The 23,224-nt window shown below is 50.4% G+C and overlaps 10 protein-coding genes across 10 annotated transcripts; 5 read left to right on the forward strand and 5 right to left on the reverse strand.

The window, feature by feature from the left end:
* Positions 1 to 77: 77 nt before the first annotated feature.
* On the forward strand, positions 78 to 1,566 carry ASPSYDRAFT_56042 (indoleamine 2,3-dioxygenase; the record flags this gene model as incomplete). The annotated part of the gene is made up of 2 exons (XM_040849142.1): positions 78 to 368; positions 427 to 1,566. 2 exons carry the CDS (start codon positions 78 to 80, stop codon positions 1,564 to 1,566), a joined length of 1,431 nt encoding a protein of 476 aa, XP_040704280.1.
* A 1,476-nt stretch (positions 1,567 to 3,042) lies between these two features.
* ASPSYDRAFT_42218 (FAD-binding oxidoreductase) lies at positions 3,043 to 4,875 on the forward strand. Its single transcript, XM_040846430.1, has 3 exons — positions 3,043 to 3,381; positions 3,443 to 4,664; positions 4,715 to 4,875. The coding sequence occupies exons 1-3, from the start codon at positions 3,244 to 3,246 to the stop codon at positions 4,831 to 4,833; spliced, it is 1,479 nt and encodes a 492-aa protein (XP_040704281.1). The 5' UTR covers positions 3,043 to 3,243; the 3' UTR covers positions 4,834 to 4,875.
* On the reverse strand, positions 4,721 to 5,585 carry ASPSYDRAFT_42219 (uncharacterized protein). Its single transcript, XM_040846431.1, has one exon. It carries the CDS (start codon positions 5,548 to 5,550, stop codon positions 4,870 to 4,872), a length of 681 nt encoding a protein of 226 aa, XP_040704282.1. The 5' UTR covers positions 5,551 to 5,585; the 3' UTR covers positions 4,721 to 4,869.
* Positions 5,586 to 5,958: 373 nt separating this feature from the next.
* Positions 5,959 to 8,257, reverse strand: ASPSYDRAFT_42220 (Zn(II)2Cys6 transcription factor domain-containing protein). The gene is made up of 6 exons (XM_040846432.1): positions 8,082 to 8,257; positions 7,741 to 7,973; positions 7,634 to 7,688; positions 7,361 to 7,580; positions 7,159 to 7,298; positions 5,959 to 7,106 (listed from the first exon to the last, which is right to left on the reverse strand). Exons 1-6 carry the CDS (start codon positions 8,168 to 8,170, stop codon positions 6,191 to 6,193), a joined length of 1,653 nt encoding a protein of 550 aa, XP_040704283.1. The 5' UTR covers positions 8,171 to 8,257; the 3' UTR covers positions 5,959 to 6,190.
* Positions 8,258 to 8,446: 189 nt separating this feature from the next.
* On the forward strand, positions 8,447 to 10,652 carry ASPSYDRAFT_173138 (flavin-containing monooxygenase). Its single transcript, XM_040843434.1, has 3 exons — positions 8,447 to 9,063; positions 9,119 to 10,218; positions 10,268 to 10,652. Exons 1-3 carry the CDS (start codon positions 8,472 to 8,474, stop codon positions 10,391 to 10,393), a joined length of 1,818 nt encoding a protein of 605 aa, XP_040704284.1. The 5' UTR covers positions 8,447 to 8,471; the 3' UTR covers positions 10,394 to 10,652.
* Positions 10,653 to 10,805: 153 nt separating this feature from the next.
* ASPSYDRAFT_146560 (alpha/beta hydrolase) lies at positions 10,806 to 11,727 on the forward strand (the record flags this gene model as incomplete). The annotated part of the gene is made up of 2 exons (XM_040841634.1): positions 10,806 to 10,954; positions 11,004 to 11,727. 2 exons carry the CDS (start codon positions 10,806 to 10,808, stop codon positions 11,725 to 11,727), a joined length of 873 nt encoding a protein of 290 aa, XP_040704285.1.
* A 432-nt stretch (positions 11,728 to 12,159) lies between these two features.
* On the reverse strand, positions 12,160 to 17,107 carry ASPSYDRAFT_130153 (uncharacterized protein). The gene is made up of 6 exons (XM_040840553.1): positions 16,985 to 17,107; positions 16,072 to 16,926; positions 15,999 to 16,020; positions 15,359 to 15,941; positions 14,659 to 15,303; positions 12,160 to 14,607 (listed from the first exon to the last, which is right to left on the reverse strand). The coding sequence occupies exons 1-6, from the start codon at positions 17,083 to 17,085 to the stop codon at positions 12,446 to 12,448; spliced, it is 4,368 nt and encodes a 1,455-aa protein (XP_040704286.1). The 5' UTR covers positions 17,086 to 17,107; the 3' UTR covers positions 12,160 to 12,445.
* A 482-nt stretch (positions 17,108 to 17,589) lies between these two features.
* ASPSYDRAFT_42225 (uncharacterized protein) lies at positions 17,590 to 18,794 on the reverse strand. Its single transcript, XM_040846433.1, has one exon. The coding sequence runs from the start codon at positions 18,757 to 18,759 to the stop codon at positions 17,863 to 17,865; it is 897 nt and encodes a 298-aa protein (XP_040704287.1). The 5' UTR covers positions 18,760 to 18,794; the 3' UTR covers positions 17,590 to 17,862.
* A 1,038-nt stretch (positions 18,795 to 19,832) lies between these two features.
* On the forward strand, positions 19,833 to 21,655 carry ASPSYDRAFT_87069 (Zn(II)2Cys6 transcription factor; the record flags this gene model as incomplete). Its single annotated transcript, XM_040851772.1, has 5 exons — positions 19,833 to 20,070; positions 20,122 to 20,335; positions 20,384 to 20,897; positions 20,957 to 21,439; positions 21,488 to 21,655. 5 exons carry the CDS (start codon positions 19,833 to 19,835, stop codon positions 21,653 to 21,655), a joined length of 1,617 nt encoding a protein of 538 aa, XP_040704288.1.
* A 644-nt stretch (positions 21,656 to 22,299) lies between these two features.
* Positions 22,300 to 22,959, reverse strand: ASPSYDRAFT_87070 (uncharacterized protein; the record flags this gene model as incomplete). The annotated part of the gene is made up of 1 exon (XM_040851773.1): positions 22,300 to 22,959. The coding sequence occupies one exon, from the start codon at positions 22,957 to 22,959 to the stop codon at positions 22,300 to 22,302; it is 660 nt and encodes a 219-aa protein (XP_040704289.1).
* Between the last annotated feature and the right edge of the window lie 265 nt (positions 22,960 to 23,224).

Below are 23,224 nucleotides of genomic sequence, written 5' to 3' on the forward strand. Positions count from 1 at the left end.
ACGTGAGACTTGGACATATTTATACCGGATTGTTTGATACCCATCACCCTCTCGAGCGTCGCATTTTTTCAGTCATTATGCTTCCTCCTATCCCTATTCCAGCAGACTACGGCGTCTCGCCAGACTCTGGCTTCCTTCCTTCCGAGCCCCCTCTCGAGCAGCTACCTGATCCCTACTACTCCAAGTGGGAATGGATTGCCTCAAATATCCAGGGCCTCTTGCTGAGCAGGAGGATACGCGGAGTTGTTGATACTATGCCTTTGCTCTCAACATCATATCTCCAGACGGAACCAGAGTGGAGGAGAGCATACTCTATCTTGGGGTTCATTCTTCATGGCTACGTATGGGCTGGTCCCATGCCAGCAGAGGTATGTTGTGTTATTCAATTCATGCATTATCACTTGAAAACTGTACTAACGAAACCAGAGAATCCCATCTCAGCTGACCGCCCCCCTCTTCCAAGTTTGTGACCACCTTGAGCTACCACCCGTAGCAACATACGCAGGCCTAGTTCTCTGGAACTTCAAGCCGATCTTTCCAGACGAGCCTCTGGGCGACCTGGATAACCTAGCGTGCATCAACACACTCACCGGATCGTTGGACGAGCAATGGTTCTACCTCATCTCGGTTGCCATCGAAGCCCGCGGTGGTCCTGCAATCTCATTAGTCCTGCAAGCAATCGCCGGTGCCCGGGTTGGAAACACGCTCGTCGTGACGAAATGCCTGCAGGCGCTAGCGGAAATGATAGACGAGATTGGGGCTTTACTGGAAAGGATGTACGAGCATTGCGACCCATATGTGTTCTACAACCGCATCAGACCGTATCTAGCAGGGAGCAAGAACATGGCTGATGCGGGTCTCCCCAATGGCCTGCTGTACGATGATGGGAAGAACCCCGAATACCGTCAGTACGGAGGTGGGAGCAACGCGCAGAGCTCATTGATCCAGTTTATCGACATAGCCTTGGGCATTGAGCACCGGCCCACAGGAGAGACCCGTGCTGCTCCTTCTGAGGAAGAAGGGGTTCCAGCAGCACCTCGCCACGGCTTCATCCAGGAGATGCGTTCCTACATGCCTGGCTCCCACCGGCGGTTCTTGGAACACACCAGCGCCGTCGCAAACATCCGCGAATACGTCGAGGCTCGCAAATCCGACAAGGCCTTGTCTCTGGCGTATGACGCGTGCCTGTCGATGCTCCGATCAATGAGAACCAAACACATCCAAATGGTCTCACGGTACATAATCAACCCGTCCCAAAACGCACGGGGCCGGCCCACAACAACCCTGAACCTCGCCACCGCCAGGAGCAACGAGAAGCCCGACGGCAGCAAACTACGTGGCACAGGCGGCACCGCACTAATCCCGTTCCTCAAGCAGGCTCGAGACGAGACAGGCGAGCCCGCGGTCGACGCCTGGGCGCGGAGATTGCTGACCACTGGATCTGTGGAACCAGGGTTTGTGTCGCTGAGTAAGTTGGGCGAGCATCCTGATGGGCACCTGCAGGTGGTTGGTCTGTCGGGGACGTGGGCTGCAGACGATAGCGAGGGTGGAATATGTCATTGGTAGACATTCGGGAGCTTCATTTTTGTCCGGGAGGTTATGACTGCGCCGCTGTGCATTGCATTGCGTATTTTTACACATTTTTACATACTACGGAGTTAATTAATGAGCGCGTTCCATGACACCATTTAACGATGCAATTTCATCTTCAATGCCTTCTTATTAGACAAGGGAATGTATTTCCAGTTTCCAGTTTCCACGTAGATCGAAACTCCACAGAAGTCAATATAGTTAACCCAGATAGTTGGAATTCTACAATCATTACCCGGACACACAGATCGCCGGAAAGCCCATCCCCAGGATAATAACTTACCCCGGTCCCAAATATTCCCGGTGTCGCTCGAGGTCTCCAGCTCCCAGGTCCCGGATCCCAGATCACCAGTCGGATTATATCCCGATTCTGATTCCGATCCCAGAGTCTCGCGGTATTGGGCACGGCTCGTGCGTTGGCATTCATCTTTGCCTTACGGTATACATGATAGTCGCAAAATGGTATTTTGCTCCATTTTTCATTGGCTTACCTTACCCAAGTCCATCCAGGCAGCTGGAAGACGATAGATATACTCTAAATTTCCAGGATCTCCCTGCCTGGCCTTAGGGTAGACTAGACTATACCAGCAGTAATGTCCTCACATCCAGCCCAGCAGCACAGACTCCAGATAGACCTGGACGATGACACCTTAGTATCAGATAGGCCCGGTCGGGTCGCACAGGTGCTGTGCGACATCGGAGCTTAGCTGTTCCACCATCACTGAAGTTGGAGCTTTTCCGCTTTTCCTGACAGTCGTCATCTGGCCGTCCCCGACGTTGTGTTCCGTGAGTAAGGATTTTGTTTGTAGTTTAAGGCGCAAGGCGTAGGCCAGGGAATGGAGATGAAGACTTGCGCAACCGCTGCTTTCCATGTCCTTGTTATCTGTGCAGCCAAGGGCAGTTTAGTTATTGCATCATATCACATCGCGGTGCAGATGTTCAGTGTTGTATAGAGGCATTGAGCCATTTAATTTGGGTTTGGTGGCGGCTGTGTGATTACTGTGTAGCATGGGCATACAACTGGCTGATGATATAAGGTATGTTAATTACTTTGAGAGAGAATAGAACACTTTGCACTTCGAATGAAGCTAGTAAAATGGTTAGGCTTCAGGCTATTGATGGCATTGACAAGCAGTCGAAACAATGGTGACTTTATCCCGACCTTTGCCGGATCCCCGTCTGCGTTACTCTCCGCAGAATATGCATCCTGCTGAATTTCATAGTTTAAAGCTTGTCACAATTATAGTGATTGTCAATTTTCACGGTTAAACCTCTCCTCTTTCCTGACGTCATTTTGTCAAAAGCACATACAAGCTTCGAGCCGTGGATCACACCCGCATCGCTTGCTACGATTGCCTCTATTCAAGCCATCATTGTCGGCCGAATCCGAGTTTCCGCCGCTCGTCCGAAGGTTCGGCTCCCAAGTTGCGCGTCTATAGCATTGGAGTCCATGGGGCATCCATGGTAAGTAAGAGCGCATGCCGGGATGGCCTGATCTGATGCCCAGACTGTTTGCCACAGATTGATTAATATCGCCATCTCCAACATAACGTCAACACTCTCCTCGGGTTTTAAGACTGCGCAGTCTCTTTCTAGTTTATCATGAACGGAAAATAGAAAATAAATACATGATATAATTGGACAAGAAACGAAATGCCCTTTCTCCCCTTCTCTAACATCCTCAGCCTCAGGAAAGAACTCGACGGTACCCACGCCGAGGTCTTAACATGGGGATGCGAAGGCTACGGCGACAGCATCAAGCAATGGAGTGAAACATGCGATACAGACGTCGTAAGAACAAAAACCCCCCTCCCCCCCAAACCTTTTAATGGAGAGAAGCTGACCACTCCAGGGCGCGCTGGTCCGAGTGACATCAGCCTCAGAAGCAGCAACAGTAGTCCGCTTCGCAGCACATCACAGGATCCCCTTCACTGTGAAAGGAGGAGGCTACTCAACGAGTGGTGCTTCAACCTCGCACGGCGGTATTGTGCTAGATTTATCCCGGCTGCGCAGGATCCATGTAGATCCGCATGCCCGCGTTGTCACGGCGCAGGGCGGGGCGCTGTGGGAGGATATTGATGTTGCGGCTGGGCAGTTTGGACTGGCTGTTGTTGGGAGCACACTCAGTCATATTGGGGCTGCTGGGGCGACGCTGGGAGGGGGGTATGGATGGTTGACTGGCCAGTATGGACTGGCGATTGATAATCTGCTCTGGGTGCGGATGATCCTAGCTGATGGGAGCGTGGTGACGGCGTCTGAAGAGGAGTATTCGGACTTATTCTGGGCCATACGAGGCGCGGGACAGAGCTTTGGAGTTGCTGTTGAGTTGGGATTCCGAGCGCATAGACAGGATAATCCTGTGTTTGCTGGGACGCTACTCTTCGAGGCGGACAAGCTACCTGCGATTGTCAAGTTTGCGAACAACTTTGAGACCATGACCGATGGGAAGCAGGGCTTTTGGTTTGGATTCAAGATGCAGAATCAGTCGGCGCAGTGCTCTATATTGGTGGTGGTGTTCTATAACGGGCCTGAAGAAGCTGCAAGGGAGTTCTTTGCGCCGTTGTTGTCACTGGAGTCGGTGATGGATGGGACGGAGATGCTCCCATACGATAGCCTCAATGGTATACTGGCCACGGCGGAGACACAGCCTCGTCCTGAGAGTCCGACTGGGGTCGACGTACCCTATCCAGCAGAGAAAGCCGTGAGCCCTCGGAGGAGTCTGCGGGGGTCGAATATCACTCTTCCTTTGCAAGATGATTTCGTATTGGAAATATACAACGAGTTCAACAATCTATTGAGGGACTATCCACAAGCAAGGGATAGCAGATTACTCTTCGAGCTGATACCGAACAAGCAGATCAGGGCAGTCTCTAACCAGGCCACCGCATTTGCGAGTCGCGGGCCTTATTACAACGTCAGCACCCTCTTTGAATGGAACGACGCAGACCTAGATGACAGAATAAAGTCACTACAAGAGGATCTGATGAGTCGGATTGGGGATGAGGGAGGCATCTCAAGGAAACCCGATTACAATGTGTCAAAGCATGGAACAGGGATATATGCAAACTATGCCGGTAAGCCCACCAGAGCAGCTATCCTGAGACAGAATACTAACAAAATAAAGGCCATAGACTGCCCCTCGAGGCAATATTTGGGGATAACCTCCCTCGCCTCCGCGAACTGAAGAAGAAATACGACCCGCATAATACATTCAGGAAGCGGCACAACCTGACTCCCAAATAACAAACATGATATACTTGCAAATATAATACACTCTGCTCAACCAATTTTCATAGCCGCCTCTGCAATCTTCACAGACTCCAGCTCCTGAGTCTTGATCACACTCACCAAGTAGTTCGTCCCGTAGTCTGACGCCGCATGCACAATCACATTATCCCCATACCCACAGTCCCTCTCACTAGGCTCAGCCTCAGTATACTCCGCAAAACTCTCCCTCGTAACCCCATCCCGAGGAGAAAGCAACGCAGCACTCGCAAACCCTCTCGCCTCTTCATACGTCCCATACGTCCCCTGCACATTGATATCCCGGACTACACCCCCTTCGTCCCCTGTATACTCCACCGCCGCCTGAACAACATAATACAGCGGAACCCCAATCCTCCCATCCGCGAGGTCACTCGTCAGTTTCCTCTCATTCGGCGTCGTATCAATCCGCACCCGGAACGCCGTCCCATCGGGCGCAGTGGCGTAGACGACCAGATGCGGCGTGCCGTTGTGCTTCTCGAGCAGCGAGGGTTTAGTCTCGTAGTGCTCGAACCAGTCCCGTTCGTAGCCCGCCTCGTAGAGACAGCTGTGCGCTGCGGCTTTTGCTGCGAGGAGGGAGGTGTATGTCCCCGGGATGCGCACCTTCTCGACGACGTTGTTAGGGTTTTTGCCCATATGCGAGGTTGTCAGGAGGATGTGGTAGAGGTTTTCCGGGGTGGTGGTGGTTGCGGCCATGATTGTGTCACTAGTATTATTATTTATTACTATTTACACGTAGAGATGATTTTTCTTTCTGTATTTTCCTATGAGTCCGTTCTTAAATGAATCCGTTACTATAACGTGGGAGTGGAAGTTTGGTACACCACTCACACCACCAGATCGTCATCGTCATCGTCATCAGCCCTTCCAGCTGCTGGCTAGACCATCGCTAGATATTACCGTCATGAGACCTTTTCGGCCGAGCAGATTACTGGAATGCTATTTGCGCTTGAGACTCTTAGTAGTTTAGCCCATTTGCTTGGATACACCTTCACCTTCAGGAGCTTGAAGAACCACAGCCAAGACTACCTGTAGCCGTGACCGTCGCAATAAGAAAAAGTGCTATTGTATCTGTCTTTTCCGCAATATCACCAGACGGTAGTGCCTTGGCTGTATTTAGCTGGTACATATGCTGCTTAATTGGCTAATGCTGTTCCAATATCTCGGCTTGCTTGGGTTGGGGCTTTGAATAATTGATCATGATATATATATTGATCCAATTATTGAATCGGGAAAACATTACCACTTTAGCATAAAATACCAATCCAAAAAAGCTGACTTTTATATTACTTTTTATGTCAACTCCAAGCACAGAGTAACTGTGCCGGATCATACGTCAGCCGTAAGTTTTCTTCATCTGAGCCCATATATCCTCCCCAAATCCCTTTCCATCGCAAGATAATGCCGCTGGCCAGGCGAACATTGCTAGTCTAGATCGCACTACACTCCAATCCGTCGTTCCAGTAACAGCACTCCAGGCTCGAACACAGTCGCGAAACCATTCATAGAGGTCGTCAAGATCAGCCTCACACGACCATTTATCAGGCGTGGAAGCCCTAGTATCAATGGCCATATGGTTAGACAGAGCTAGGGCTCCGAGAAACGCTTTCCAAAACCAAAGGGATTGACGTAAGCTTCCATGAGTTCCGCCCAGGTCGGCGCGAGTCTGTTCAATGTCCCGCTTTAATATCAGAAGAATACGGTACAGGAGCCGGGACTCGAGTGGCTCGCCTGCATTGACGATGTTGAGCACACTGTGCATATAAAGCTCCACTGCTGCAGAGATGCCGCTCCAGGAGGATTGAAGAAGAGGTTGCGATGGTTTTCCTCCAGTTGCAGAGACTTGATCCTTATCATCATTGGAAAAAGATGATATGTGAGAAGTAACGAGAATCAGGAGTAGTTTGGTAGGACCGCCATCGTTCCAGACTCGGTTAATATTCTGAGGCGTGGGGTTGGTGCACACCAGATCTGCTGCCTCTGTCATTTTTTTGAGACAGTCGATGATAGGCATAGCGTCTACCGATTTAGGCCGTTTTCCGTGAATCGGAGGCGGGCTGAAGAAATACGGGAACAGGCGTATGGCTTTCAATCTGGTCTCAAGGCCACGATACTCTATTTTGTGCCACATTTTCATTAAATGCAAGGCCTCACTTGAGGAACCATCGTCATTGGGGTCGATGCCCTGGGCCGCGCGAAAGAGCGTAAAGTCTTCAAGACGGCTTTTCAGGGCAAGTACAAAGCATGATGTTCTACATAGTGTTCTGTTAATAAACAATCTCTTCTAGATTGCCGAATACTTACAGAAGAAGATAGCGACTAGCGAGCTCGCTATCTATATCATCGACTTTATCACAGGCACCGGCTGCCTGTCCATGAGAGTCGAAAAGGGCCATAACACCATTGAGGTGAGTCTCTGCAGCGGCCAGATTACCAAGGCACGCCTAGTAAGAAGCATTAGGGAATGTTTCAATGCGAGCCATTAACAATCCAGTCATTTTCTCACCTCGGATAGGGAGATCGTCAAGATCTGTCTCACACAGGCGAGAAACGTTTTGGAGCCTGCAGCCCCAAGCCAAGAATTGACGATGCGTATGCTCTCAACCTTGTGGAAAAGAAAGGCGGACTCATAGTCCTGTAGGTTGCCTGTATTCCAGCAATAATGGATGCCAGCAAGCAGAAGCGTACTTCGAAGTGCATGTTCATCGTGCGTCGCCAGAGCAATACTAAAAGCATTGATTATACTTCAATGACAGAACACTGGGTTTGTCAAACTAACCAGTCATCTTTTGGATCTGCCGGAGCCACTGCAAAGGCCGCGCCGGTGTGATAGACTAGTACACCGACTTAGCAATGCCAACGCTCATTAATCCCAGCGCAACATACAGTAGTGATATAATTCTTGTGACTTGAACGGCATTTTGATGGGAAGTATATCAAAAGGGTCCATAGCCGAACCTGGTGCCCGCTTTCGACCAGTCATACCATCTGCCTTTGCCAATGCCCATGGAGCTTGCTGACCAGGTGGTAGTGCATTCTTTTGCAGCATCCTTCGATCCCGAAGGGGGATCACCGGGGCTGCATAGTTGCATGATCGGTTACCAGCAAGGCAGGCTTGGCTGTCGAGATAGCGTTAGCGAAGAACCCACATTGGTGTCAGATTGTACACCGTGAAAGAGTAAGCAGCTGGCCACTATCTTTCAAGTTTTGACTAGCTGAGCACATACCAAGATGGACGTTGCTCATCGCATCGGACGTGGCGTTGCCTGCACGTCAGACATCCGGCTCTGCTCCGAGTATTCGCTCTCTGCGACATCCAGGTGACCGGTGTCTGCGTATCCTTAGTGCCTTGGACAGACTGTCTGTGTTAGAGGAGTTGTGGATTGTGGATGCGAGAGTGTCCAGCTCGTTCAGCTGAAGACGTCAGCTGTCAGCCCGGATATGGGGCTTTCCTATTTGGGACGAGTAATCGAGACTAAACCCTTTCTGGACGAATACGCGAGTGTACTTCTAACAATACAAACTTGGCGACAACCTGGCTGCAAATATAAATACTGCCCTTTAAGTATGATGACTGAATAGGCATTCAGCTCTTTGTTTAAAATCTCTTATTAACCATGTATGATGAATATCCGCCGTTGGCGGCCCTGCCGCAACTCACCCTGCACCCATCCGTGGACCCAGAACGCCTCGATGCAGCCAAAATCGTCAATGACTGGCTTTCATCTTTCACAGAGAGCTTATCTCAGGGTCGACCAGACGACATCTCCAGCCACTTCCTTGGAGAAGAGTCGTGGTGGCGAGATTTCGTGTCTTTCTCCTGGGATATCGCATGCCATAATGGAGCTGAGGCTATATGCAACTACCTGCGCAGTTCGAAGGTTGAATTTGCAGAGTCCAAAGCTGATCAACCAGGCGCATTGCAGCCACAGCTCGCTGATATGGGCGGGCTGCGGTTCATCCAATCTGGGTTTGGCTTCAAGACCAAGTTCGGTACTGGGAGGGGTGTTCTGAGGCTGGCCAACGTGGGACCAGATCAGTGGAAGGCTTGGACGGTGTTCACCGTGCTTGAAATGTTGAATGGTCAGGACGAGCTGTTTTCACGCAGGGAAAAGGAGGCAGAGATGCAGGGTGGTGTATCTAGTCGTGGAGCGCCGGCAGCAAGCGACCAGATTGATAGTAATCTGCAAGTCTTGATAGTTGGAGCAGGTGAGTCATCGAGTCTGAGTCTTATTTTATGTGCGCAAAGCTAATATATCACTAGGCCAATCTGGACTTGCAATTGCTGCGCATCTGCAGCACCTAGGAATCACGTATCTGGTCGTGGACAAAGCATCTCAAGCTGGAGACTCGTGGCGAGAGAGATACGACACGATCAAATCACACACTCCTACATTCTCAGACCACTATCCATTCCTGAAGTACCCAGCTAACTGGCCCCGCTACCTCGACAAGGAACGCATTACCAAATGGATGGACCACTATGGGGATATCATGGGCCTTAACATCAGGCGAGCCACCCTCGCAAGTAAGATCGAATACAAGGAGTCGACGCAACGGTACTTGGTCGAGCTCCAGAGCAAGGACAACACTAAGACTATCACTCCCAAGCATGTTGTGCTGGCCACCGGACTATTCAGTACCATCCCAATTCAGCCTACATTTCCTGGCAAAGACCTATTCAAGGGCCAAGTCTATCACACATCGACACACAAATCGGCAGCCCTGGTGCCAGGCTTGCAGAACAAAACAGTCACAATCATCGGAGCCGGAACCAGCGCGCACGATGTTGCCCAGGATTTCGTCCACCACGGGGCCAAGGCTGTAACGATGGTTCAGCGCCAACCTATCTATGTTACATCACTTGATTCGACTGAAAAGACACAGGTGGCGCTCTGGAACACTCCAGGACTAAGTACCGAGGATGCAGACCTTTTGGGTAACTCGCTGCCAACTGCTGTTGTGCGTACACTGGGCGTTGGTGCGACACAGATGATGTCGGCAAACGATAAAGTTATGCTGGACGGTTTGGAAAAGGCCGGACTAGCAGTGAAAAGGGGAGAACAAGGCGACAGTCTTTTGGACCATCAGCTCATCAAGGCAGGTCATTTCTACATTGACCAAGGGGCGTGCCAAATGATCATCGACGGCCGAATCAAGATACAAAGATGTGAACGGGGTGTCCACGGATACTCCCCAGAGGGAATAGTCCTGGCCGACGGCACCGAAATCAAGTCTGACATTATCATTTTGGCGACGGGCTTTGAACGCAGTGCCAAAACGATCGCGGCCCTGATGGGCAAAGACGTGATGGACAAGGTAGGAGATATTTGTGCCTTGGATGACAATCAAGAGCGAATCGGGGTAAGTTCGCGTTGCTTCACTTCAGCTTGCACTCGCTAATAACTTGTAGGTCTGGAGGCCGACTGGGATGCCAGGATTCTGGTATACGACAGGCAGTTTTCTGTGGTCGAGACAGTTTGCTCCCATTCTGGCTTTGCAGATCGATGCTATAGAGCGCGGGATGAACAGACAGTAGAGAGTCGACATTGTATAGATTAGGGCTATATGTGAATACATACAGGGCACATACGGAGTAGATTTCTTATCTGATCTTATCCGATTTTCTCTTTTTCACTTGTTGGCGGTTTCTCGTATTCGTTACTAGTAGACATCTAGACAGGCTGATCTCACGCACAAGGCTGACTTGTTATCTGATCAGATAGTCTCCAACTCCATTTATCTGAGTTTGATCCAGCAGGGTTATCATATAGAGACCAATAGGCAAGAGAACAGAGGCCGATTATCACTCAACCTAGCGCTGTGAAACCACGAATACGAGGTCGTAAGGGGCCAAAGAGATCCATGAACACAAGCAGTCTTTGCATATAAAACTTTCTAAGCTTTTCCTTGCTTGCTTCCTTTTTACAATAAAATCTTACTGCATTATCATGCGCTCGAGCCAGACCCAAGTGTGCATTCCACATTCCGAGAACTGGGATATCCAGGCTCCCAACGGAGAGCACTATATTATCCAGATATCATGGCCACGACACTGGACAGACAGCGATCTATCAGCTGGGAAACAGGCACTTGTTATGTGAGTCATGACGCTTTCAATCTTACAATATACCGCAGCTGAACCAAAGCAGATACATCGTGGATGGCAATGCGCTGTTCATGACAGCAACAGAGGCCGCCTGGCGTCGAGCCACTGGACCACACTACTCTGGAGGCGGAATCGTCGTTGCAATCGGATACCCTCTCGAAGGGCAGGTTTATGACAAGCAGCGTCGAGCATTTGACATGACGCCACCCTGTCCCGGGGCGACAGCACAGTTTGGAGGAGCCAACGCCTTCCTAGATTTTATTCGGCAAAATGTGCGAGAACTTGTGAGATCGAAGTTTCCGCAACTGAGTATCACCCGAGAGGCCCTGTTTGGGCATTCCTACGGGGGCCTTTTCGTGCTGCATGCGCTTTTCACATGTCCTTCCCTTTTTGACTGTTACATGGCCAGTAGTCCTTCCATCGAGTGGGTTGACTATTACGTTCTAAAGGAGGAGAAAGAATATACTGAAAAGTCTGATCTGTCTGCTCCCAGTCTTATGATGTTCTTTGGGTCCTACGAGCAAGACCCCCCTCGCTGGCATGGCGAGACTAAGGAGCATTACGACGAGCGAAAGGATGTGGCAAAGGCACGAGGAACGGGAGTTAATATCAAGAAGATGCGTAAAAGGCTTCAAAATAGCGAGAAGCTCGCTGCGGTAACGTTGAATGAGTATGAAGGAGAGGACCATGGTAGTGTCATGGCTTGTGCAATGAGCCGCGCTCTGACAACATTTTTCGAGGACTGGCCACTGGATGGAAATTAACATGCTCGACTTGAGTCTGGCTTTCTAATGGAGCGTAATTACATACCGAGGAAGAATGGATCAGTACTATTCGAGACCGTCTTGGTCGCGAGTCAATACGTACAAATGCACGACCCCTTCCCTAAGACTTATATTACTTTTGACACTTCAGGTTTAGCTTTATTCCTAACCCAAGATCCCCCTTGCTCTGGCAGTTGGAGAGAATTCTCTGGCAGGGCTATTATTACTGAACACGAGCCTGTAAAGGGTCCGGAGAGCAAAAGAGTACTGGGCTGTGGCTGTCGAGACTGTGATAAACCATGTTAATATCCTAACTCTCCCGACAGGATACGCCCTTAACGGATCTTTTACCTTTGGACAGTATGCTCCATGGCTCTACAGGAAATGGGAATAATTGCTAACATCATCATAGTCTGGACATCACTTGCCCTGCCGACGTTGAAATTGCTGCAGGCTCATATGAGACGGGCACTGTTATTGTCACCGAAAACATAGTGCCGGTTTACGTATTGTTCGGAGAGTTTCTCCAGTACTTGGATAATCTAGGTAGCCCTTTCAGATCAATGACTGTGCCATACTCTGGCGGTCTAGAACTTCCTGTATTCCTGCCCTAAAGCGGGTGTGCTGCGAACAATGTTACGCCTACGAGAATCTCCTATGACATGCCCTTACTATGTTTCCCATATAAAATATAGAGCCTCAAATACTTTGCACATGACTACTCCTCGCTCTCAGGACGTATATGAGACAAAAGCAACTTCGCAAAAGCCGCCGCCGAGGCCGCAGCATATCTTTGCCACAGCTTATTCTTGTGACTATCACAGTAATCACAAATGCCGCGGATGATCAGTGAAGGCAGAATATTCATGATCCCGGCTGCCTCCATTTCGAAGCATAGCACATTGTGCTCCTTGCCCCACCTGTCTCGAGTTGCTGCGTCTCGTATGACCTTGTTCCCAGACGCAATGGTACCGTAGTGTATCACTGGTTGAGATGACTGTCTCGGTGGTCTCTGTTGCTCGCCGTCAGGGCTACAGCTGGTACAAGCGGCCTCGCCCATGGCGTGCGGATAGGAAGGCATATATAGCTTGTCATTTACAGCGCCGGGATAGTGATACTCCCCATCCAAGTCCTGGATTTGCTGGAGATAGTCCTTGAGAGGATCCTTTGCGAGAGCCGGGTCAGACTGCATCTCGCTCAATACCGATCTGACCCGTCGAGGCGCCGAGTCCAGACATCCGTTTATATGGAATACGCCCTTATCCAGTGCCTTTTCCATATCGTACGGTAGGACCCCTGGATTGGCTCCGTGGCGTTTACTCACAACGACGTCTCCTAATCGAATATCGGTTTGCGACGGCACGCCTCCACCTATCCCAACTAGAAGACAGATTCGGAGGTGTGGGAAACTGCGCTTCATATTAGATGCAACGTCCGCCGCGGGATTCGTTCCGTATTCGCCATCGGGAAGACAGGTCGCGACGATGTTGTGCCTGCACATACTTCCGAAGGCGTAGGCATTCTGATCATGTTTCGAAACCGGTATGCCACCATGGGAGGCATCGAATAGGAGTCGAATGGCTTTGAGTTCTGTATGCAGGGCGCAAATAATACCAATCGTATAATCGTCAGAAGTAGAGGCGTCAGAGCTTGATAAAACCGTAATGGTAGTCTCCGACAAAGGCTGAGAATCTTCAAACCTTCTGATTGACCCAGATGCAGTATCCCTATCAGAAGCAGCAGAAGAGGTCATCCCTCCAAGCCCACTATCGTAGCATGATGGAGAGGTACCAAACTGAGTGGTAGTGGGGGGCTGACTCGAAGGCTCCCCAAGGTCACCCCAATACCATGGATACAACGTGTTATGACCAAAGATAAACGCCCCATTGTCCATGTTTTTATGGACTACGCATTTCGCTTCCAGACGGTCACTCATGCTGGACGGGAGCAAGACTTGGGCCAAGTCCGAATGAGTAGTTCCATCCTCGGATAAACACTCGCAAGTGCAAGGCAGGCCTTCCGGAATATACCAGAGGAGCTCATCTGTTAATCTGACTGGTTTAGAGAATGGGTTGCCGCGCCCTGCCGTAATAATCTCCTGAAGATCTGCACTGCAGACGGCAATGTAGGACAGTCCGCACGGCACTGTAGACCATTTCGGGCATTTATCTGCTGACCGGATAATCTCGCCAAAGTCTCGGCCAAAGAGTGTTATAGCATCGATGGACCTGATCAAGTCCATCCAAGACCTGGCGGATGCGTCCAGCGCAGCTGCCCGGGGATGAGCTGGATCACGCTCGTTCGCGATATCATCAAAGTCCCATCCCTCTAGGGCTGACCTAGTCATACCGGCGGTAGGGTCTTTGTTTAGTGTCCCGGACTGATAGTCGATCATCTTTTCCATCACTTCGTAGAATCGAGTGACCTGGTCTCGGAAACGGACATGCTCGTCGTCGTCCGCATACACTGTTAACTGAAGGTTACCTTTGTCCGACAAGACCCATCCTGCAGAGTCTGGCCGATATAAGCGGTTTTCTTTGATCTTCGAAGGGTCAAATAACGTTAAAGCTGAAAATTCACTGTCCTTCTCTTTCTCCAGGGACGTGCGAACGAGGTGCAGGAGGGCAGTGGCTCCGTTAATAAACCACCCACGCTGGCTTCCTTCGTCCCAGAGCAGGACGAAGCGTTTCTTGATCCACTTTAGCCTTCTTGCGTAGCCATTACGAGTAACATGCGCGGGGATATCTTTATCTCCAATGCTTATTGGCGGGCCTCCCTGCACGATTTGCCCCATGGATATGGACATGTTTTGCAAAGGTGAGCCATAAGGAACACCCGGGAGGTTAGAGTTTTTGATGTCATAATTCGCATCGTAGGCCCCTATGTGTATCAGCTAGGGAGGTGCAAATGGCTTCATAGGTGGTTATGTACCTGCATAGAGCTTCATTTCAGAGCACCACCCGAGGATATGACGTGCATTCTGAAGGTCAAACGTAGACACGTTCGTGGCGCATAGAGAAACCGCCTCATTATAAGAGATTCGATCACCGCTGGAGTTGAAGAGCAAATGCCACATTACCAGGTCATCACGATACATGGTCGGCACGAGGATTGTTGAAAAGCCTTTGATAAAGACACCCCCTGCGAAAGGATTGATATGGCTTGTTTCGCACATTGCCGTCATCATAACCAAGGGTATTTGAAGTCCTTGTTCTGCAGAGGGTCTTCGTGGAATCCTATAACCTTCCACGACGAGTGGGTTTCTGAATAGGTTGTGCCAGCACTGACCGTTCATCGCAGCCTTTTGACCTTCACCTTCATGCCGTGTAGAGAAGTTGATGATTGTTTGGAATCTTGCGCGGGAACGAGGCAGCTGCTCACATGAGACAATTGGACTGCAGTAGGCAACCCCTTCTGGGTAGGGCGAGGAGCGCAGAGCAGAGCCCATCCAAGCAAGGACTTCCCCTACCTCAACCACACTTGGGACAGGCCCAATAACCTGAATAGTAAGGACTGGGGTATGATTATGATCAGCCTGCGCCTCAACCTCCAGCAGAGTATCGTTTTGCAGCGCCACTGTGCGACAAACCCATCGTTAGTAAATTGTAGAAAAGCACCGGAGGTAACCTACGAAAAGCTGCTTGGGTCCCACGATCTCGAGCAAAATCATGTAACAGCTCTAGTACCTCAAGGCCGATAGCAGGCCAGGTCTGCTGAAGATACTGGGCGCACGTTGCTGCTTGTGCCACGGAGGTGGAGCCTGTCAGCGTGATGGCATCATGTAGCGCAGTTTCCGGAGCACTCTGGTAGCACTGCTCTTGGACAAAAAGGTTCGGATTCCAGTAAACCTTGAATTTCATTTGTACAGTAGAAGGAGGAATCTTGGTGCATATTGTTTCGGTAGTGCGAATCGCGGCGTAAATTGTTCCGCTAATGTTGGCAACGGTATTTGGTATCGCAGGGTCGAATAGGCATTCACAGCGGACATCTGCCAGGAGCTTTCGGTATGCTGGGGATCCTTGTATGAGCGTAGCATATTTTTTGATTGTTGGAAAAACCTGATGATCCCGGATGGAGCTACTCCCCTCTTCTTCATAGGTAAGCTCGTCCATGTCCAATGCCGACACTCCCGGCATTTCCAGTTGTTGCTCTATTAGCACCTGCATCTCGTCTTGTGCTGAGTATATGTCTGGTGTTTGGCGGTTTTCTCCCTCCTTTAAACGCGCGGTCAACTCATCTATCGATTCCACANCATCCCTCAATATAAAGACCCTGAAGCAAGGCGTGATTTCACTACACGGCCTGGTCAGCTTGATTAACTCATACTTTCCAGCAAAGGCTTACCTTTTGTATCTGAGAAGAACCGCCATCACGCTGTAATTATTTCCACCGATACTCAAGGCGAATTGCTCGAGAAGATCCGGAAGGGCCTCACAAATTTGATCTATAACGTAATGCGTGGGCTTATAGCAAGCGACAGATTCTGCGATGAGCCTGGCGAGCAGACAAACATATCTATGCTTCACAGGCCCTGGGATATACAGATCTTCCAGGACAGTGTGTCCCAAAAGCTTAGGGCGAGATACGGGAAATAATATGCCAGAGTCGTGGAAATCGCCATGTCCAGGATCACCAGGACCCAAGGAAGGTTCGGTCTCCCATTTCGCGTATTTCGCAAATGAACTAGGTGGATGAAAACTAGCTGATCCGTATCCAGAGTCCACTGAGTCTAACGCAGACACTACTGACCGGCTTGCGTTGAAAGGCGAAGGTGACACCATGGGCGGGTGGCTTTCGTAAGGTGAGCGCCTAGATCCTATCGGCTTTGCGGAGGGTGGAGATGTAGCATTTTCTGGAATAACTTCCGCCTCTTTAGACATGCGATCGTGTGAGGAAACAGAGGACGCATATTCAGGGTGTTTGTTATACCCGAGACTGGATGATGTGGTTCCTGAAGCGCCATCAAAGCCCCTCAATCGCTTCGCGGCCCGACGTTTGGGAGCGTCCATGTGGTGGTGCGCGCGCAAGTGCTCGACCAAGTGGTCGCGGTGCTGGAAGCCGTATCTATCCTTGCGCGAGCATTCTTGGATAGGGCAGTCCTGGAAGACTGGGTGGTCGATGATACTTCGGTGTCGCTTTAGGTCGGCTGGGCGCCAGAAGCTCTTGCCGCAGCCGTCGCAGGCGTATGGTCGGACAGGGCTACATAGTACAGTCAATCATGGGTTTCCCTTATCTTTTCGGACTGGAAGAGACATACCTGGAGATGGACTCATGGGCGAGGTTGACAGGAGACGATCTGGATTGCTCGACTGGGATAGGTGTTGGCTCATCGTGGGTAGATTTGGAATCTTTAGGCATCGTGGGCCCTGCTGCTTTTCGTCGGACCCTGAATTGAATGAAAGAAAGAAAGAGAAAAAGGCGACTGACGAGGCTCCCTGACGAGGCTGCGGTGGGGAGAGCTGGTCAGAGCCCAACACGAGATTGGCCGCTGTAACGAGGCTGTGAACTGCAGGCAGACAGTGACGACTGGATGCTGATCCCAGTCCTGTGAAAGACGTTACTGTATGGCTGGGAAGCGACCTCTGCTTTATTAGTAAACCTAGTAATATTTAGTTAATACAGGACTAAAGACTTTCTTGCGGGCTATTTCAGTACTATAAATAAGATAAACAAGAATTATTTGCTGTGTCTAAGCACTCTAATCTTATCAGATTATATCTAGTCTCTTTGCCAGTAGAAGTACGGTAGCCAATATGGCTTATCCGCCGGTATTGAGTTACTAGAAGGGAGTTCTACTTCGCTCGCCAGCTTCTACTACAAAGTGCGGACAGCAAAAGCATTTTGCTAGTTTTAATGATCAGGCACGATTGCAGGTTGCACGTACTGTCTCTAGGAGATGCCAACTACGCAATCGCTAGTGGTGCAGTGAGTCTGGAAACACTGGTGACCTATCCATTTCGATGTGACTCTGTACTGAAGTGTGGTTACTTCACAGAGAAGGTGTTGACCAAAGTCCTGTTTCGGATTATGGGTATGTGCCATTCGCATATCCCGGTATCTAGTATATATAAACAGCATAATTCATGCCATATACAGAGATAGAATGCAAATAACAAACCACGTCTAGCAGAGGATTCAATTCTCCAACATCTCCACAGCCAGACGATAAGCCCGTTCCTTCATCTCCCACCCCCGAGTCCCCTCTCTAGCGAGCTTATCCCAAGCATGGTCACACTTATCCATGCGCTCATGCACAACACGCCGCTCCGGATCCTCACCAAGCCGCTGGGCCATTTTCTCAGCCTCAAGAGCCAGAGTATCATACCCGGCCGTGACAAACAGAACATTCCTCGGAAACCGACCTGGATCCGCAAGACTAGGCGCAATGCGCGGGTCTCGCAGACTGAGATCCGGCGACTGCACGTAAGCCTGCCTGAACAAGCGGAGCACAAACGCCGGGATGGGCCGTCCACCCGTTTCAGGCGGTACTAGCGTATAAGGGTCAATGAACGCCGCGACACTAGGGTAAAAGGCCAGTACGGAGCGGAATGTGCCTGGGGGAAACAAGGAGGAAGTTGCTACGAGGGCGAGGTTTGCGCCCGCGCTGAACCCGGAGATAGACACGCGCGAGAGATCGAAGACCTCCGGCTGGTTTAACGCCCAGCGCACGACATCCTGGACGTCCTCGATTGCTGCCGGGAAGGGGTGCTCGGGCGCTAACCGGTACTGGACGTCGAGGACGATCGACCCTGTTTCGCGGCTTATCTGGAGACAGAAGGCGTCGTCGGAGCCATGGGCGGGGATCATGAATCCGCTTCCATGGAAGTTGAGCAGGACGGGCTTGGGCTTGGGAGCCTGGTCCTTGGCTGTTGGTGTTGGGTGGTACAGGTGCGCCTTGATGGTGCGCCGGGGATCGCGCGAGGGGATGTGGCGCACGAGATCCGGGCTAGACAGGATTCGGCCGGGTAGCCGACTGAGCGTGCGGATGATGGCCGCCGCGAGCTTCAGATAGAGGTACCGCAGAATGGACATTCTGATGAACCAAAGAGGAGAGATGAGAAGAGTTGGACTGTCGCGTCGCTTTTCTCTGTTGGTGATCGGTGCCTCGGTCTAATGGGTGGATCTGATTGGCTGCGGCGTGTTCGGATTCATGTGCTGCATTTAAATACATACGAGTACGCGTATTTATTGTATTAATGTTGATTTAATAGGGTTACTGTATTATACAGAAACAGGCCCCAGTGCACCGTGCCGACCATTCCATGCTCCGATAAGACTTCTGGACAACCAGACAAACATCACGATAGGCTACTGGGTCATCGGCATGGACGATCTCGACCCAGGCTCGGGCAGGCCGCCTGCGAGAGGCTGATTGAGGCTGATTCCGGTGATTCGGCGCTGCAGTTAATTAATAATGCGCTGGGTCATGAGATGGCTGCGTGGAACCTTTTCCCCGGCATTTTGACAGGCCAGCGCGTATTCGAAATTGACATTCTAGAAGCAAGAGAACATACCTGTGAAGCATTATTAATGCCAGGCTATCCAAACACGTCATCTCTGCCAAATCCGGGGCCCCAAAGCCCGAAGCTGGAGCTTATCTCGGATGGATATACCCTTTGCAACTGACCGGTGGGGCAATAGCAGCATCGGCTATGTTTATATAATACGATTTGCAAGCCATGTGTAAGCCTTATCAAGGTTTACGGGGAATGAACCGAGAGAGCTGTGAGGTTTAACCAGACTGTCGGGCGTGCCAGACTTTGCAACGACCACGGATTACATGGATTGCGAATACGATCGTCTCTCGTTTAAACGGTAAAGAGGGCCATGGCCTGTTTGATGTCATGATTAAGCCGTGCTCTAGACCGCGTCCAAACATCCAAACCAAGGACTGCCAGCTGTCAAACTCATGCTGCAAACCAGCAAGAAGCATGTGCCCTGGTTCTGCTCAACACTAGACTCCAAAACGGAAAAAGCGTTTGCTGGGTCAAGCAATGGAGATAAGACCAGTTAAATGGAGCAGATTCTCCAGGATTCATTGACAGTCGCTGAGCGGCATTGTTATTGTTATCGTTATTGTCTTGCAATACTGCGTTTGTTAAGTGATGGCCGCGACTCACCCTGAAGCAAATACTGATCACCGACCCCGTCAACTTTCAGACGGCCATTGGGCCCAGGGCAAGATTGCCTGCGAGGAATGCCGCAAGCGCAAGGTCCGCTGCGATGGGGAGACGCCCAGGTGCGGTGCCTGCGTGGACGGCGGTCTGACATGTAGAATCATTGCCAGGAAATCGGCCCGCGGGCCAAAGAAGGGTCTCTTAAAGACCCTTCGAATGCAAGTCGGTAGGTGTATACGTACTCAGACGCAACTGGGTTAAACTGACCAGATGATAGCTGAGCTTAAAGGCCGCCTGCAGGAAGGCGTACCAGGGAGTCTGAAAGACGATACATCTGGAGAAACATGCTTGCAGTTCAGCCAGATCGAGCAGGATCCAGTTATATCCGCTAATCTACCTTCTTCTAATGGCATGCTTTCGCCTGATGGCTTTCCGATGGGGGGCCAGTCTCCAAACGGGGCTGGCCTCTCTGATCTCGAAAAGTCAGACCTGTAAGTTTTATACCCAGAAACTGTAGAGAGGTATACTGACACCCACAGAACCGATCTGTACTTCGACCGGGTCCACCCATGCATGCCCTTCATCCAAAGGCGCCGCTTCTTCAACTGGGCGAGTGCCTTTAATTTGACACCCAGCCAGACATGCCTGAAGCTCGCCATGTGGACGGTAGCTGCCTCGCTATCATCACAGTACACCAGGACCGCCAAAGGTCTCTACCTACAGACGCGACGGGCACTCGAGGAACTCGAGCTCAACACCTTTGGCTTGGACCCTGTTGACATCGAACAAGTCCAGGCGTGGGCGTTGGTCTCGCTTTACGAGTTCCTGCAGATGTTCTACCGAAGAGGCTGGTTGAGCCTGGGCCGTGCGTGCCGATTAGTCCACCCACTGGGGCTATACAAAATCGATTGCGATCACAACATTCTGACAGAAGCAATGGAGCACACACCCACGGAGACGGAGGAACGCCGACGCACCTTCTGGATGATCTACTGCATTGATCGCCTGGTCAGCATACGAAACAACTGGCCACTCAACTTTAGTGAATTCGTCGTAAGTAGCTTCTACACATCTGATTGTTGTGATTGTTCTGTACTGACTCAGGCGTGGAGATTTGCACTCGCCTCCCAGCTCCAGAGCCAGACTTTCAAGACGAAAACCCGCGAATCGGCCCATTTCTCTCTGAAGCCATGGCCTCCGAGTCTCCCCTACCCGCTTATACGCAGTTGATCATATTCGTGACCATCTGCGGGCGCTGCGCCTCACACCGACAGCAGACGTTAGTGGAATCCGTATACGGCAGCACCAACAGTGACTTCTGGGAGAGACATCGGTGGATCCATGCAAGCCTGCGTCAGAAACTGCAGCTTATCTCGTACACATCTGATGCGACGGGATGGTCATCGAGCCCAATGCATCTGTTCGCGACTATGATGGCACATGCTACTGTTATATACCTGCGAAATATCCTGCGGGATTTCCTTACCGAGGAGGATATGAACGAAGAAGCAGTTTGTCTGTACAAAGATGCGCAGAGTGCAGCTGCTCAAGTTGCCATTCTGTGTCGGTCGTTGGATAGTCTGAGTGTTTTCAAGGTACCACTCCACTTCTCTATACAAAAAAGTTCTATGCTGACAGGGAAGATCCATCCATTCACACCATACATGGTTTATTCTGCTGCCGAGTTGTTGTCCCATGAAAAGGGCAATCATGCCGAGATGCATTTCTCGGAACTCGTTTCTTTTCTCCACCGATTAAAGCCTATTAATCAACTTGCCGATAGCTATCTCAGACAGCTGCCCGTTCTATAGGCTACCAGACATGCCAGTCGGATTCAAGGTGGTGAAGGGTAAATATTCTCTTAATTCAACAGTGTCTTGGTAATGGTTGTGTAAAGCTGGAGGATTGGTGCGAAAGCCTAGACTGCTAATAATAAAAGTGTTGGACTCAATTAATGCATATATGCGTTATGATGGATAATTAGGGCTGTCAAACTTCAGTTCCGCGGAGTTGTATACCTCTGCTAGACCTATTTCCATTAAACCTGGTCTATTGTTATTTATATTTATCGGTATTCAGATTTCATATGAAAGAACTACTGAGGAATAATAATGCATCTCATCAGCCCAGTCACAATTGCGACAGCCTGGTCTTTTTACATCGATACTGTATCTACTCTGTAATAAACTATCTGGCCACTTTATTTTACCTGCTAATTCCTCCCTCTGTTCCCCTTCTTGGTTATTTTCTGCCCCCTTTTCCGGCTTGAGCTTACTGCACAAATACGCCGCGTATCCAATTTCGTGGCGAGGCCTTATCAAGTAAGTAGTATCGGGCATGAACGAAGCGACGATAGTGGAAAGTAGGTGAATCGTATATCAAAGTCGATGTATTAGGGCTGCTAGAGAAAATATGTATCTGCTAAAACCGTCTAAACCAAGAAACTGAAAAAGCATTAAATATGCAACAACCCAACAACCGTCTTTGCTTTGCGCTTCCACTTCCCTGAATCTTGGTCTATACTTATACTGTACTTCCGCCGATACGGCCACCTGAACCACGCGCTCCGCTTCACCCGGATAGCAGCATCAGGATCGGTAGATGTCGCGGCTAGATACGATAAAGTCGGCGCAGCCGGCATACTCGCACTCCTCGTGTACACTCTATACTTGCGATTCTGCATATCCACACTATTGACGAACTCGGCGAAGACGGATATTCTCAGCGCCTCCGCAATTTGCTGTACGGTCTGTTCAAGAACAGAAGGTTGAGGCGTAGGATGGTGGTGCGCTAGTAAAGCATGTCGTTGCTGGGTGGTGATGTTGATCTCGTTGCGAGACCCCGGGATTATATAGTGTGACACGAGGTTCTGCCATAATGTTGAGAGTGCTTCGCGCTGTGGGTGTTCTGTGGTGGCTGATTCAGGTTCCGGGGCGGACAGGGAGTAGAGGGTTGCGTAGTGCCGGAAGCAAAGCAGGAATTGGAGGGATTCGATAGCATGTCGCTGGATCAAGAAGTGTTTGAAAGCGGATAGTGTGAAGGGTTCGGGGGCTATATTGTCCAGGACATCCTGGAATGACGGCTGTAATGGGTAAGGGATTTCGAAAGAAACCATGTCTATATTGGCTTAAGCTTGAATAAGAAACGCATTGCTCGATTTTGGTTCTACATGCTGACGGCTGGATTTATAGAACAATCCACCAGGCGTCTTCTACCTGTATTTCCGATTTGTAATGTCGCGTTTCTAACCGCCGTTATATGCGATCGGCTGGAACGGCAGGTGAGCCATGGTCTAGAATAGTTCTCGATCCAAGCCATGTGTACGTACGCAAGGATCGACATATCAGAAACGGGGTTTGCTCCTCGTGACAAATAGGTCA

This window comes from Aspergillus sydowii (genome assembly GCF_001890705.1).
Source record: "Aspergillus sydowii CBS 593.65 unplaced genomic scaffold ASPSYscaffold_3, whole genome shotgun sequence".
Lineage (NCBI taxonomy): Eukaryota > Fungi > Ascomycota > Eurotiomycetes > Eurotiales > Aspergillaceae > Aspergillus > Aspergillus sydowii.